Source organism: Meriones unguiculatus, chromosome 20 (assembly GCF_030254825.1).
Source record: "Meriones unguiculatus strain TT.TT164.6M chromosome 20, Bangor_MerUng_6.1, whole genome shotgun sequence".
NCBI lineage: Eukaryota > Metazoa > Chordata > Mammalia > Rodentia > Muridae > Meriones > Meriones unguiculatus.
In genome coordinates this window covers 56,123,738-56,137,976 of record NC_083367.1, presented here as the reverse complement: position 1 = coordinate 56,137,976, position 14,239 = coordinate 56,123,738, and the positions used below count along the sequence as shown (strand labels likewise).

Below are 14,239 nucleotides of genomic sequence, written 5' to 3'. Positions count from 1 at the left end.
TCTTGTTACTGCTGTTAAACTAGTTTGAACCCTCAGTTCTAGGCAGGTAGTAGTTGTTTTGTTTTTTCTTTCCAATATTTATTTTCAACAGTTCATTGGCTGGGACTTTAATATACCTGGCTTCTTTCTACTTTTTCTTTGGTTTTTGGTTGAGACAGGGTGTCATGGTTAGGATTGTAAACTCAGTGACTCTGCCTTATTCTAAGTAGCTGGGATTATAAGTTTCATGAGCCACTGGAGTTCACCAAAGTTTTTATTTAACAGTTCTCTATTACGCATATTCTTTTAGCCTTATTATTATTTTTTGTCATAATGTTGATAGAACACAGGATCTTGTGCTTGAGTGGCCTTTGTAACTGACCTACCCCAGAGTAGAACCCTTAATTCTTAAGGTCAAGCTAGCATGTACTTGTGGATCACACATGCAAGCAGTCTTTTTGAGAAAGTGGTTGTCTTAGGGGTTTCTTTTGCTGTAATAAAATACCATGACCAAAAGCAACCTGAGGAGGAAAGGGCTTATTTCAGATTATGGTTGTAGTCTATCATGAAGGGAAGCCAGAACTGAACTCATGCAGTGGCCATGAAAGAATGCTGCTTACTGACTTGCTCATCCTGCTTTCTTATGCTAGCCAGGACTACCTGCCCAGGCGGTGGGTGGCACCACCCACATTGAGCTGGGGTATTGTCAAGACAAATAACCCACAGACTTGCCTACCCAATCTTATGGAGCCATTTTTCTCAAGGTTTCCTCTTCCCAGATAGGTATGTCTAGGTTTGTGTCAAGTTGACAAAAAACAACCAAGACAGTGGTTTAACGAAAAGAGATCTTGCTACTTCTAGCCCAGGCTGATCAGATTAATAGTTTGTGGCCTTAAATCTGTAGGCCTCCAAGGTTGACCAGGATGTACTGAGTGCTTAGCTTCGTACGTTCATGTCCACATGACCTGGGGGTATCCCCAATAGCCCTTGCCCTTTATAAATACCTTAGTGTATTTACTTTCAAAAGCCCTTAGCATTCAGAGTATTTTGTAATACATTTTGAGTAGACATGATTACTGGCTAACTTGGGCTGTGAATCCACATGCATACCTCTGGGTTTTCCTGAGTCACTGTTCCTACGTGTATGCCACGATCTGCTGCAAATTCCTTCCACAGTATCTGCTATGGACTATACTACTAGTGTGTGGTTCTTAGTGATTTAACTACCTCAAGTCAAAATGAACAGCATTTCTCCCTTAAAGGCAGCCCCATAGGAATCTCTCAACAGTCCTACCTGTATCTTAATGTGCATATACATGGTATAAACTCAGAGGCCAGGACTTTATGTAATATGCTATAGTCAGATAGTGGTAGTACCATGAGATACAACCTTGAAATTTGTTAGGTTTGTCTTAGTGAGTCTCTGATGCTGGGAATTCACTTGTGAGTGATGACTAGAAGCACTTGTTTAGCAGTGTATCATGTGGAACACCCCATACCTGAAAGATGGCCCCAGGACCTCCCTTTAATCAGGTTGCTGCTTTCTGGGACAATTTCTCCTCTGTTCACTGTCCTTCATCACCTATGAAGATAATCTGTGCATAGTATTTGCAAAGGGAAGACAGGGGCCTTGTTTCCCAGTCTTCCATAGGTAGGTCCCCTTGGCTTTTCAAGGTCAGTTCTGAAGTAGGACCTCCTCAAATCTAGCTTCCTGTCAACCCTGGTACTACTACTTTAATGGTTTCTCCCTCCTCTCAGTCTAAAAGCTCAGTTTTTCCTTGTCCTGGCACCAAACAATATTGTCTACTTTGGTTTTACCTACACACCTCGCTGTGTTGATTTATAGGTGGCCAAATGCTGTGAAATATACATGTGAAGGTTACCTTTCCAGATACTCTTTAAGATTTTGTTTATGTGTGTGTGTGTTGTGTATCTGTGCGAGTTATGCCACAGAGGACCCTGTAGGAGGCTCACAGAGGCCACAAAAGGGCATCAGATTCTCTGGAGCTGGTATTAACAGGTGGTTATGAGCTTCCTGGTGGGGGTGCTGGGAACTGAACTTGTGTCCTTTGGACGAGGAGCACAAACTCTTAACAGCTGAGATGGAGCTAGAGAGACTAATTGAGCCCTAACTGTTCTTGCAGAGGACCTAGGCTCGATCCCCAGCACTCACAATTCACAAGTGTTCCAGGGAACCCAACACCATCTTCTGGCCTCTGAAGGCACTGGGCACATATGTGGTACACATACATGAAGACAAAAAAACATGAATATACTCAAAGTAATAATAACAGCTGAACAATCCAGCATATTTATTTCTAATGTGTACACACCTATTTCAATACAATGAACAACACACCATGAACATCATCAGTGATCTCCTGGTGTCCATGCATGTCTTCAGCATTAACACTGTTGCCCTCCGTTGTGGGTATGCCTAAAATTTAATCCCCTGACACTGGGTACTTCGTTTAGTAACACAGACTTTGTGAATAGTGTACCAAGCGGTGTCTTCATACTTCTGCCTTTGGTAACTGCTTTCTTAGGGTAAAAGTCCTAGAGGTGAAACTGTGAGGCACTAAGGCATGGCCTTGGCTGTCACTTTGTAGACCAGGCTGGCCTCAGACTCGCAGAGATCCGCCTGCCTCTGCTGGGATTACAGGCTTGTACCACCACACCTGGCTCGTAAGGAACATTCTAAAGCATTTAATCCTTATCAGGGTGTATCGGCCACATCCTGTTTCCACATAAACTCCTCTGTGTAGCCAGTGCCCAGGCTACAGCTCTCAGCACAGGTGAAGATAGCCAAGATGCCCCAGTCCACACTTGTGCCCAGTCTGTCTGCCTTGAGGTGGTTCAGCAGCTGGGGCATGACCTGAGAAAAGGACAGTGAGAAGAATAAGTCAAAGTGGGCAATCTTGTCTGTCCTGACTTACAGCCCCTCTATTCTGGCAGGTTGAGCCACCTAGACCTATATTTCTGTCAAATTCTCTAAAAACAGTAATTATTTAAGGTCATACTTGGAATTCAAATATCCTCTTGGCACCACAAGGGCAATCTGGAATATCTTTTTCTTGAGGGATATTTTCACCAGAAATCCAAATGGGTTGAATACCTCTTCCATACCTGAGAATCTAAAAATCAAAAAGGAACCATGATTAAAACAATTAAAAATTGTGTGCACATGCACATGGCAGCACTCATGTCAAAGTACGAGTAGGAAGGTCAGAGGATAACTTGTGGAAGTCCCAAGAATTGGGACACAGTCCCAAGAATCAAACTCAGGTTCTCAAGCAGCAGGCACTGGCCCCACTACACTGTAAAGCAGTTAAGAATAGCTGCTTACAATTTTGTATGTCTGTGATACGAAACATAGCCCAAGGTAGTACTTGTCTTCGTATATAATCAGGATCCTTAAATATTTAAATACATATATAGTCACACACAGGGTTTGGTTAAATTGTTTTGAAAAAGTAAATTCAGTGTAACCAGCTTCCGAGTGTTTTTCCTATCTTTTGTAAGACATGTATCACCACTGCTAAAAACCATCTTAGTGTTACAGCCAGATCAAAGCTTCCTGTTATCCTGGATGCTTATTTGATCCAGTATTTTTAGGAAGCTGCCTTTAGTGATTTTTTTATGATAAAGTAACTTAATAGGGAAAATTCAACATTAACACATTATGTTGTATTTATAAGTCTACAATAATAGGCATGTGAATCATTTGTTTTATGAGCTAGAAGTAGGTGTTACTGTCATCTTGAGAACAGTGAAATCCCTTCTCACCTGCTCAGGTTCCTGGGCTATTTTGGATTTAAATTTTTGGAAAATGTGATCTTCCTTGGATTCATGCTTTGCCATGGAATCTAGTTCTTCCTCAGGTGTTCCCCCTGGTGGGAAAAGCACACACACAGTAACTATGGCATACTAGGAGAATCCCCACAATCTGACAAGTCAAATGTATGGGGAACCTAGTTCTAATTAGATAGCTTCCTTTATTCAAGTAAAATTTGTGCTTATTTTTAACATTATGTAATCATTATAAATTTAGTCTCTACGGCTTCATATTAAAATATGGATGATGGCTCAGAGTGCAGCAAGTCCATCTTAGGACTGCCTGCAATGAGTGCTCATCGCACTGTCTGGACTCTTCAAATCTCCTCGCATCTCATCCATCTCTTTCCAGCTTGCACTCATTCATGTGGTCATGCAATGCCATTTCCTGTTCCACAGCCAGTTTGGACTTCTGTGTACCCTTAACCATTGTTCCCAGCAGACCAGTGGCTTCCAATACAACCTTTAGTGCTAGTAACATGTACTGAAGTACAGTTTGGATATTCTGAGTCAGATACGCTGAAATTCAGTTTCACTATTTGAATAGGGCATTAATTAATGGTGCTTACTGCCATAAATAGCCAGTATGCATGTAATTTCCCTCAACCTCAGGTTCGACAAGTGCAGAAGCAGAGCATTAATGACTTAAGAGCCCTTAAGATACTTCAATGGGCATACTTCCTGTGTCCTCCTTCCGAACCTTTCCCAGCCCAGGGACCAGTTCTCAGCTAGGGCACGGTAACTCCAGGGAAGCATTTTGAAAATTTTATCTTGTAAACGCTGAATATGCACAAGAATGAAAACACTAGTTAACTGTCAGATGTCAAGAATCTGGTTCAAATCAAATTTCAAGATCCCCAAGTCACTTCATTGTTATCTACAAATAATTATTGATGGTTAATGAAGCATTTTTCAGAACCAGGTATTGAATCTAGAGCCTGGTACATGTTAGACAAAATGTTCTACACTGAGTTGCATCCCCCATCATTTTTATTCTTCTAGATAGGGTCTCTCAGATTTGTTCAATCTGCCTTGAACTCATTTGGTAGCCATAGAACACCTTGGACTTAAAATCCTGCCTTAAGCCTCCTGAGTAGCTGGGATTATAGAACTGTATATAGACCAACTGATAACTGAGTTCTTCTGGTTTTTGAGACAGTTTCCCTGTGCAGCCCTGACTGTCCCAGAACTTGTGCTATAGACCACTCTGGCCTTGAATTCAAGACATCCACCTGCCTTTGCCTCCCGAGTGCTGGATTAAATCATGGTAACTGAATTCTTAGCTGTTAACTTCTGATGATAACCACTTTCTTTCATTACTTGAGTATTTCCTCCCTAGATCTGGAGTGCCAACTACAAATAAAATGGTCGTTACTTCTAAATCTTTGTTGTAGATAAATGTACTCATGAGCTGCTGGCATCTTCCAATAAAAGTTCAGACCTATACTGTTTTGTAACTCTGTACTATTTTCCTAAACCTATATATGTTTACTCATTAAGATAACAGCAGTCAGATGTAAAATGATGTAATATCTGTATTTAGGAAGTGGAGGCAGGAGGACAAGTTCAAAGCCAGCTTGGCCTTCATTAGAACCTCTCTCAAAATGAAAGAAAAAACATGCTCACTGATTTTTTTTTTCAGTTCCCCCCCCTCATTATTGTAATTTATTTTACCTAAGGTTCTACTGTCAAATCACTGGCTTGAAGCCATCTAGAATTAAGTGGGTATATAGCTGAATTTTTTTTTGCTTCTGATATAATGCTTATCATTATCTCTTGAGTATACTATCCCTCCCATTAACCTCCTTTTTGAAGGAAACATTTTCATGACTTGTCACTTGTAAAAGCATGAACAACAGTACACACATGACTAGACACATTGAAGTTCTATCCAGGTAGCTCCTACACTGTATGTATTCCTATTTGTTTGTTTGTTTTTGAATGTTTTGTCTATATGAATGTGTACTTCAAGGCCAGAAGAGGGCGCTGGGTCACCTGGAACTGGAGTTACAAATTGCCATGCAGGTTTTAGGGACCAAACCTGGGTCTTCTACAAGAACAGCAAGCGCTTGTGACTTCTGACCATCTCTCCAGCCTTTCTCCTTAACTTTTACCAGTCACAGACACTTTACATAGCTGAGCGCTCTCTGCACTCCCTCCTGCGAACAGACCCCTGACTATGGGGTACCATTCTTCCTGTTGTGTATTTCTGTTAGCAAGCATGAGCTGAGCCACGAAACAATTCTCACATGCGTTGTTTAATGCTTGTGGCAAACAAACGACTAAACTGAGAATCTGATTTCGATTTTACAAACCTGATTATAGTTCACACTGTAGTGTCAGAAAGATCTAAACCTAAGTTCTTTGTTCAAACACATGATACCTAGAACTTCAGTTTCTTTACTGGAAGCACGATGCAAAGAGTGTTTGAGTGAGCACATGCATAAGCAACCTTATGGCAGGGTGAATGCTGGATTTATGATCAGCACTGGTGTTGGTCACCATAGACACAGCCCTAAAGCATGAGCTCCAGAGAAAATAACCTAGTATGTATCTAAAAGTAGAACTAAAAGACTAAATTACAAAGGACCCTTGTCATATATTCAGCAGTTAACTGTTTTGCTCTGCAGTCTTCTACTGTGATATTCTCTACCTCACCACAGACACATACTGATGGTGCCTGTCTTCCCTGAACTGTCAGATTGATGGACGGACTCCTTACCCATGCTTCCTACAATGTCAGAATAATCTTCCATTTCCACAGCCTCAGGCAAAATCTCATCTTCTGTTTCTGTTACAATTTCAAATTCTGGAAACAGGAAGTTGTGGTCTGGAACTGTATGGTCTAAATGGTCTAAAGAAAGTTATTAGCATCATTAATAAACAGTTCTGGAGATGATGAAAAATTTTCTCATTTCTAACGCATAGTTCTGAGATGTGTTCAATGATTTCATCAGTTTGAACAACATTATGGTATATGTAGCCTCAGACAAGCCATCAAGCGAAGTAACAGACATTAGATGTGTGAAGCTGCTGCACATTTAACACAGCATGCTCAGTTTTATGAGATAGGCTCTCGCTAATGTAGCCCAGATTGGCCTCAAACTCAAAATCCTGCACCTGGCACTTGAGTATCAGCACCACCACTGGTGCCAACTGTTAACAGTGACTTGTTCTCAGGTAATGGATATTATACATAACTTCTTGCCCTAGGCCTTTGAAACTACAGGTCTGCTTACACCAACACCACAATCATGAATAAAGTGCTAAGACACGGTCTACAAAGACACTAACAATTAAGAATTGCTATCAGATCAGCAATGTACATGTCTGCTGTCAACCAATGCACAGCACAGCTCCATGCTTGACCACTGTTAACTAAGATCCCTGTTAGTGAAGCTGGCTGTAGTTTAGTAAGTCATAAAAACCAATATTCAAGGAAGGCCATCCACACGGCTAACTTCAACACTGCTCTTTCACTATGAAAGTGCTCCTGTTAACAGTTCTCAAAACTTTTAAAGGATTATGTTTTCTAATTTCAACTTTAGTCAGAACTACAGTATCTGGGTTGACAGAGCAGCGACACTAAGCTGAAAGCGGACGTCTTACCCAACTGTGTACAGGCCTGCTTGTGGCCCAGCCGCCAGTCTAACGTCTGGTGCTCCTTACTGCAGTAATGTGCCTGTTTGCAGCGAGAGCATGTCATGGGGCCCAGGCAACCACAGACCCTGCAGAGGTGGGCTCCAGACTTAAGCTGGAGGCACACACAGTCCACTGTATCCGAAGCTCCCGTCTCAGAAGGTGGCTCATAAGAGTAAAACTCATTTTTCCTTGGTAGCTGATTACGAAAAACTGAAACGAAGAGGAGAAAAAAGTACACTAAAGTATTTTTCAGTAAAACAAAATAATTCAAATATTTGAAACTTGTTTGGTGCTTCCAACTCATAAAATGTCATTTGAGGCGGGGAGGGGAGTGAGGTTTTCGCTTTCAGGGAGCAGGTTTTTATAGGAGAGAGGAAAAATGATAAAGAGCTTTTAAAACCGGAAAGAGGTCCATCTGGCACGGGCAACTTCCTGACTCTAAAGAGTGTCAACGAGTTTACTCCGACTGCAAAAGGATGAAAAACTGAAGTGGGGGCACGTTTAGAGCAGATAATTTTTCTATTACCTGAATACCTCCACACCAACCGACCATCGTGCTTCCGGGGTTTGGTTCCCCGCGGCAGCCCACGAACATCGCCGCCTCTTAGCCTAGGTCCTGCCCCCGGGCCGCTCACCTCGCAGGCCGGCGCAGCACGGCGGCTCCCGACAGCAGAAGAGGAAGAGGCTGCGGTGGAAGGCGTCGTCCCGGCCCGGCAGCGGGGCGTACACCTGCAGCAGGAAGGCGAGCGGACGGCCGCAGCGCGCGCACGCCAGCGCCCGGGGTCCCGGCAGCCCCGCCAGGCCCAGCCACGCGGGCCGGCCGCCCACCTTGCTGGGAAACTGCTCGCTGCGCAGCCTCCATGCGGGTGCCTCCTCGGCGAAGCCCAGCTCCACCAGGCCGGCTGGGGACGCAGCCATGCGCTCCCAGCTGTATCCGGGTTTTCCGGCCACCAGACCGGAAGAGGGTGGTGACGCGTTGGACCGGAAGGCGGGGTCAGATCTCGAGCTTGGGAACCCTAATGGAGGAGACTCTAAAAGGAAGCAGGAAGCGGAAATAGAGCATGCTGGTGGGCAAGACCAAATATCGTCAATCCGCCGTCGCACTATTTCCGGGACTCTGAGGTCGGGTCAGAGCTAAAGATGTTGGTTCTAGATCCTAAGGCTGTTGAGGGGAGTGGGGCCTTTCTCAGCACTTCTTTCTGAGCAGCTGTAGCCTTTAGCTGTTGGGTAAAGAGACTCAGCCCGGATCAGAAACATTCCGTGGTTTATAATGTTAGATATTGTCAGAATCTTGTGACTATCCTAGGGTGTTTTTGTTTTTTGGGTTTTTTTTTTTTTTTTTTTATCCCTATTCAACAGCAGTTTTTCCCGGAGCTGAGCAAGTTTTACAGAATCTGAATTTGCAGATTTCTATGAAGACAGTGTCATCTTTAGCAAACTGAACTTGCTGTGTAAGTGGATATTGGTGTTCACTTCTCAAAGGAGAATAGATGTATGCGCCCTTCCGAAGAGGAAGGGGCAGGCAGGCTACCAAAGCAGAAGTCAGCAACTCACTTTACTCTGTTGTCTCAGATCGGAGACAGTTTCTTATTCTGTTTTCTTATTTTCACCTAAGGCAGTGTATCGTAAGTAAGGTTGTTAATCATATTTAATCATTGTTAAGGTTTCCTATTTTCCTCTTCTCGTTCAAAGGGAGGGTCTGCTGTCCTATGTGAAATTAGAGGTTGGAGGCAAACACAGAGCCTTGAAACTTGTCCTTGTGCAGTAAAAGGATGCTCAAGACACATGGAAGAGAAAGATTAACGGATACAGGTGAGGATGAGGTTTAGGAACATTCATATAAATGATAAAGCTCTGCTTTGCACAGCTGGGGTGCCCCATACTGCCTTGTGTGGGATTTAGACAGGATCCCAGGAAAATGGAAAGACAAAGCAAACGTTACTGCAACTTTTTTTTTTTTTTTTTTACTTTGAAGAGATTAGAATGTTTAGAAATGATGCTATTTCTCTTGGGTTAAAGAGCTATTTCTCTTAAAGAGCCCTTAGTGCCCACCTTTGTGCCAGACCTAACATCCTGAAAAACAGATAAATACTGTTGCACTGTATTAACCTAAATCTGTTCTCCACCTATCAGAAGGCCAATCTGCTACTATCAGATAGCATCTGTGGCCTTTAGGTGAGATTCCTCTGCCTGTAACTGTAACTTAATGTTTCCACCAATGCACTCTCTGTCTCTCTTGAATTTTTGAGACAGGGTTTTTCTATGTAGCACTGGCTGTCCTGGACTGGCTTGCTTAGGCTGGCCTCAAACTCACAATAGATCTGTCTGCCTCTTTCTCCCTGAGTGCTGGGATTAAAGGCGTGTGCCACCTCACCTAGCTGCCTCCAGTACATTTTTAAAATACCTTGACTTCAGTTTTTCTTTTTTCTGTACTATAAAAGCTCCATGAAACTGCTTCCACATTGGAACATTGTACTTGGGAAGACCTGAATATATGTTCCTGGACTGTAATCACCCAAATTTGGCTCCAGAATAAACATTTACTCTTCTGAGATGAGAGCTGTAGTTTTTTGTGTCAGCATCAGTGTAACTGAACGCAGTGGGTTCCAGTCTTGGAGAATGCAGAGCCAAATTCAGCACAGTCAAGACAGAAGGGTGGAGAGAGAGTCGTTACTTTCAGTAGGCAAGAAGAGCACATGAGTGCTATTCAAAGCAGTGCTCTCTGAACAACAGACTGGACGAGGTTTTATTCCTGAGGTCTGTACATACTCATAGAGCGGTCAGTCTGTTTCTACACGTGCTCAGTTAAAGACTGCACTCCTGATCTTGCTCGATTTAAGGTAATTTTATTTCTCCTTCATCCCTGTCGTCATTGTCTTCTTTTTCTTTCAGAGATAACATTTCCATATGTTGCAAAAATCAGACTTCGAAATCAAACCACAGCCAGAGAGTTGGAGAATTCATCTTCATTATGCTGGCAGGCCAATTAAGCTAATGCTCTGAGGAGCTCTGCCCTGAGGCTCAGTTAGCATTTATAGTTAGCCCAGCATCATTTTCTACCTCTTCCATTATTGGTGCGTTTAGCCCATGACTGAAGACAATGGGTGAGGTTGGAGGAGCTTGAATTTTAGACTGCTTAACCAAGGCCTCTAAGCAAGCATGTTTACAGAAGCAGAAACTATGGGCTTAGAACATTATTTTGTAATTGTCTGTTTTTTACCAAGAGGAGGGGTATTCAGCTGATGTAAGATTGCAGAAGCAGAGCACAGGAAATAGCACTCACAGCTACAAGTACTGAAAGAAATTTTAAATCATTTCAATTTTTCTAATCAGCTATGTAGCCATGGCTGGTCTAAAGCTCTAGGAGATTCTGGCTGGCCCACACTCACTGCCTCTGCCTCCTGCGTGCTGAGACTTAAAGACATGGGCTGCCATGCTCTGCCATAAGGTCATTTCCTTTAAAAAGAAAGGCTAGGGGGTGAAGAGATAGTTCAGCAGTTAAGAGCACTGGCTGCTCTTCCAGAGGACCTGGGTTCAATTCCCAGAACCTTCATGGTTTCTTACAACCTCTAAATCTTGTTCCAGAAAATGTAATACTCTTTTCTGGCCTTCTTGGGCACCAGGCACAAAGGTAATATGCAGACAAAACACCCATCCACACAGACAAAAAAAGAAAAGGTAAAGACATTTGGCCAGGGCAGGGAGAGTGGAGGTGGGGCAGAGTTCTGCAGCACATGTATAAAAGATTAAAGCTGGGTGTGGTGGTGCACACCTTTAGTCCCGGCACTCAAGCTGTAGTCCGATCTACAGAGTGAGCTCCAAGGCAGCCAGGGCTACACAGGGAAACCTTGTCTGGAAAAGAAAGGGGCGGGGGTGATATCTTAGAATGCTTTTGACAAACTCCCTGGTAAGCAGGTAGGCAGGGAGAGGGGCCATGGTTAGGCAATAGCCAAAATGGCCAGCTCCATTCTCCTGACCTGAGACAAAGTCTGGCAGCTTAAAACAAAGACCTTGGAGGCCTTTTTCTTCTGCTACTAGGATCCCTGCATGTTTCACAGTTATGGACTAATCAAGCATTCTAACTTTCTTCCAAACCAACCTACGCTAAACCAGTGGGGAAAAGCTCTGAAGGACTAGGGGGAAAAAAAAGACCCTTCACAACAGGACTGGATTTTTTTGGCTTCCCAAGTCCCCCTTCTCTGCTTTTTAAGGATCTTTTTCACTATGTACTTGCCATGGGTCTATTTCCTCACCCATAATAAAAAGCCTTTAATCCACTACTGATTCTTTTGTCTCCTTCTGTTTATGGTGTTTGAGGTTTCTGCACTGTTTCCATTGCACTTGAGATTTTTCCTGTCTTTTAATGCTTTAACTCGCAGAGAAAACAAGCCTGATCAAGACCCCTAGACTGTATAATTTCTGGGTTTGCTTGGTTTGCACCTTAAGGTTTTAGCTGAAGATAGAGGAGACATTTTGGTTATATACCAGGCACTCTCCCATCCTGCCTTCAGCAACTCAGTGCCAGCCAACCACCAGTGCACCAGGTTCAGTGCACTGCCACTGGCTAACGTTCTGTGTTCTCCTGTGCTATAAATGCACCCTTAAAAGGTCCCTCAACATCACATCTCCCCCCCCCCCCCCCACACACACGTTTGTCCTCTGTCTCTGTCTTTCATGCCCCCACTCCAAGTTGGCCTTTCGCTCTCCTCTCTCCCTCCAATAAACCTCTTGCATTAGATGTGTTGTGATCTCTTGGTGAAACTTCTTGGCCTAGACTCGCCAAAAGGACTTGTTGACCTTCCAACTTGCATGAAAGTGTCCTGGAACTTGGAGGCCCAGGAACCACACAGCTCTGAGGTGGGACACTGTCCCAGTGCAAGGGCATTTGAGACACAGGAGCCCAGGAACCACACAGCTCTGAAAGGAAGGCACCTCAGAAGAGGCATTTCAGCTCCTCTGGGAGGGTTACCCCAGCTGAGCTCAGGAGCCTCAGCCCTGCTACACTTCTTTTTTCTTTTTTTCACTTCATTGCTTCATGGCTTTTTCTGCTTAGAGAATCACACCAGGCAGCAAATCTCAAAGAAGAGATTTATTGGGACGGTCCTTGGTGTGGAGAGGATGAATCCAGGGGATGGCTGCCTCTGCTCCCAGGAGAGGACAGCAGGGAAGTGAACAAAATGTGGGGTTTATATAAACATTTTTAGGGGCAGAGATTTTCAGAGTGAGGATTGCTGGGTCTCATGTCCTGATCTTGAGGGAGCTCAGGGATTGGGCAGCGGGGGGGGGGGGGGGGCGGGGGGGCCTGGGAAGCTCAGGGATTGGTGGCTCTTTTTCACCTTTTTCTTGCATCAGGCACTTGGGTTAGGATGAGAAGATCTTCCCAGCCTAAGGTGGCTTTGGCTGAGGTGCCACCCCTGTCGACAGCTCCTCGTGTATCTCACACAGAGGCAGCCTGAGATGGGAAAGAAGATACAGACACCATAGACAGCTGCTGTGAAGGCAGCTGGCTGAAGAATGGTCACTATTGTGACCGGAGCTGCCATTTTGACAGCACCTGTGGCAGCCTGCAGGCTGGGTAGGAAGGAGGGGCCACCATTTTGACAGCTCTTGTGCACTGCTCAGGGACTACAGCGCCTTCTATTGGTTATTCATGCCTGCTCAAGTGGCAGGGAAAGCTTTCCTCGCCTGTGGGCCCCCTTTGTAAACTTAGCATACTTTGTAAACTCCCAAGCCCCCACCCAGCAGCCAGGCCCCCTTCCCTAGACCTTCCTAACTGTCATAATGGCATTTCCAAGCTCTGTAACTGTTACAAGGCTCATCTCCAGTCCCTCAATAGGCCCCTTCCAAGATCATGCTAATTTTAGGTAAAAAGTCTGAACAAAAAGCCACCAGTACCTGAGCTTGCAACAGAAACTCAGTGAGAGCTGGCTTGCACTCACTCGTGTTGGCAAATTCACCTCTGCTGCTCCTGAGGTATTCTTTTGCTGATAGTAGAACCTACTTACTCATAATTCCATTGCAGACTGAAGACCAGCAACTCCAGGAATCCTCCATGACCCCAGCTCCAGACTGGGACTGCTGAAACATCCAGTTTCCTGGTGTCCTAATTACTTTTCTAAGTGGTGATGAGACACCATGACCCATAGGGGGAAAAAGTTATTGGGGTATTAGAATTCAGAAGGTGACTCCATGACCATCACGGCAGAGAGCGAGGCAGCGGCCAGACATGATGCTGCACAGTAGCTGAGAGCTCAAATCTGATCCACAAGCCTGAGGCAGAGAAAGCCAACTAGAAATGCTGCAGGCTTTTGAAACCCCAACGTCCACCACCAGTGACACTCGTCCTCCAACAAGACCGCACCTCTTCCCAAGCAGCCATCAGCTGAGAATTGAGCCTTCTAATGCATGAACTTGTAGAGGCCATCCACATCCAAACCACCACATTCCACTCCTTGGCCCCTGCCCCCATACACTTGTAGACAGGATAACTAGAGTGCCAGGAACTGGAGTTGAAAGGGTTAGGCTAACTTTGTAACCTATATATCTTCTAAAGCCTATAGTTTTGAGTTTTAGGTGCAGGTTAAGCTAAAGCCTCTTAGTACCTTTCCAGAGAATAGAAAAATGTGACCCTATCTGTGAGGACAGATTAAAAAAAAAAAAAAAATAGTGTTTCTTAGCAACGAACCCAGACTTCTTCTGAGTAGCTTTTGACCTCCATCCAAAAGTCCACAGCCCCTAATCTTCAAGGATGAGCTAACCACCCCCACCTTAAATTGCAGCTGCA

At 44.3% G+C, this 14,239-nt stretch overlaps 1 protein-coding gene and 1 long non-coding RNA gene across 3 annotated transcripts; one reads left to right on the top strand and one right to left on the bottom strand.

Moving 5' to 3' along the window:
• Nucleotides 1–2,261: 2,261 nt before the first annotated feature.
• On the bottom strand, nucleotides 2,262–8,414 carry Pdcd2 (programmed cell death 2). Of its 2 annotated transcripts, none has more exons than XM_021657415.2 (6): nucleotides 8,091–8,414; nucleotides 7,423–7,665; nucleotides 6,536–6,667; nucleotides 3,766–3,869; nucleotides 3,000–3,113; nucleotides 2,262–2,854 (listed from the first exon to the last, which is right to left on the bottom strand). In XM_021657415.2, exons 1-6 carry the CDS (start codon nucleotides 8,371–8,373, stop codon nucleotides 2,696–2,698), a joined length of 1,035 nt encoding a protein of 344 aa, XP_021513090.1. In that variant the 5' UTR covers nucleotides 8,374–8,414; the 3' UTR covers nucleotides 2,262–2,695. The 2 variants fall into 2 exon arrangements, with proteins under 2 accessions (XP_021513090.1, XP_060229418.1); XM_060373435.1 differs by having other exon boundaries at nucleotides 7,982–8,409.
• A 32-nt stretch (nucleotides 8,415–8,446) lies between these two features.
• LOC110561130 (uncharacterized) lies at nucleotides 8,447–11,732 on the top strand. Its single transcript, XR_002477162.2, has 3 exons — nucleotides 8,447–8,906; nucleotides 9,148–9,267; nucleotides 10,348–11,732. It is a non-coding gene; the product is annotated as an uncharacterized LOC110561130 (long non-coding RNA).
• The last annotated feature ends 2,507 nt before the right edge of the window (nucleotides 11,733–14,239 follow it).

What these genes read in the sequence shown, in the direction of transcription:
- Pdcd2 (XM_021657415.2), bottom strand. Translation starts at nt 8,373, where the DNA reads ATGGCTGCGTCCCCAGCCGGCCTGGTGGAGCTGGGCTTCGCCGAGGAG. An exon ending in TGACATTGTAGGAAGCATGG is followed by an intron (nt 3,870 to 6,535) that starts GTAAGGAGTCCG and finishes TTTTCCCACCAG; the next exon opens with GGGGAACACCTGAGGAAGAA. An exon ending in TAGCCCAGGAACCTGAGCAG is followed by an intron (nt 3,114 to 3,765) that starts GTGAGAAGGGAT and finishes TTTGATTTTTAG; the next exon opens with ATTCTCAGGTATGGAAGAGG.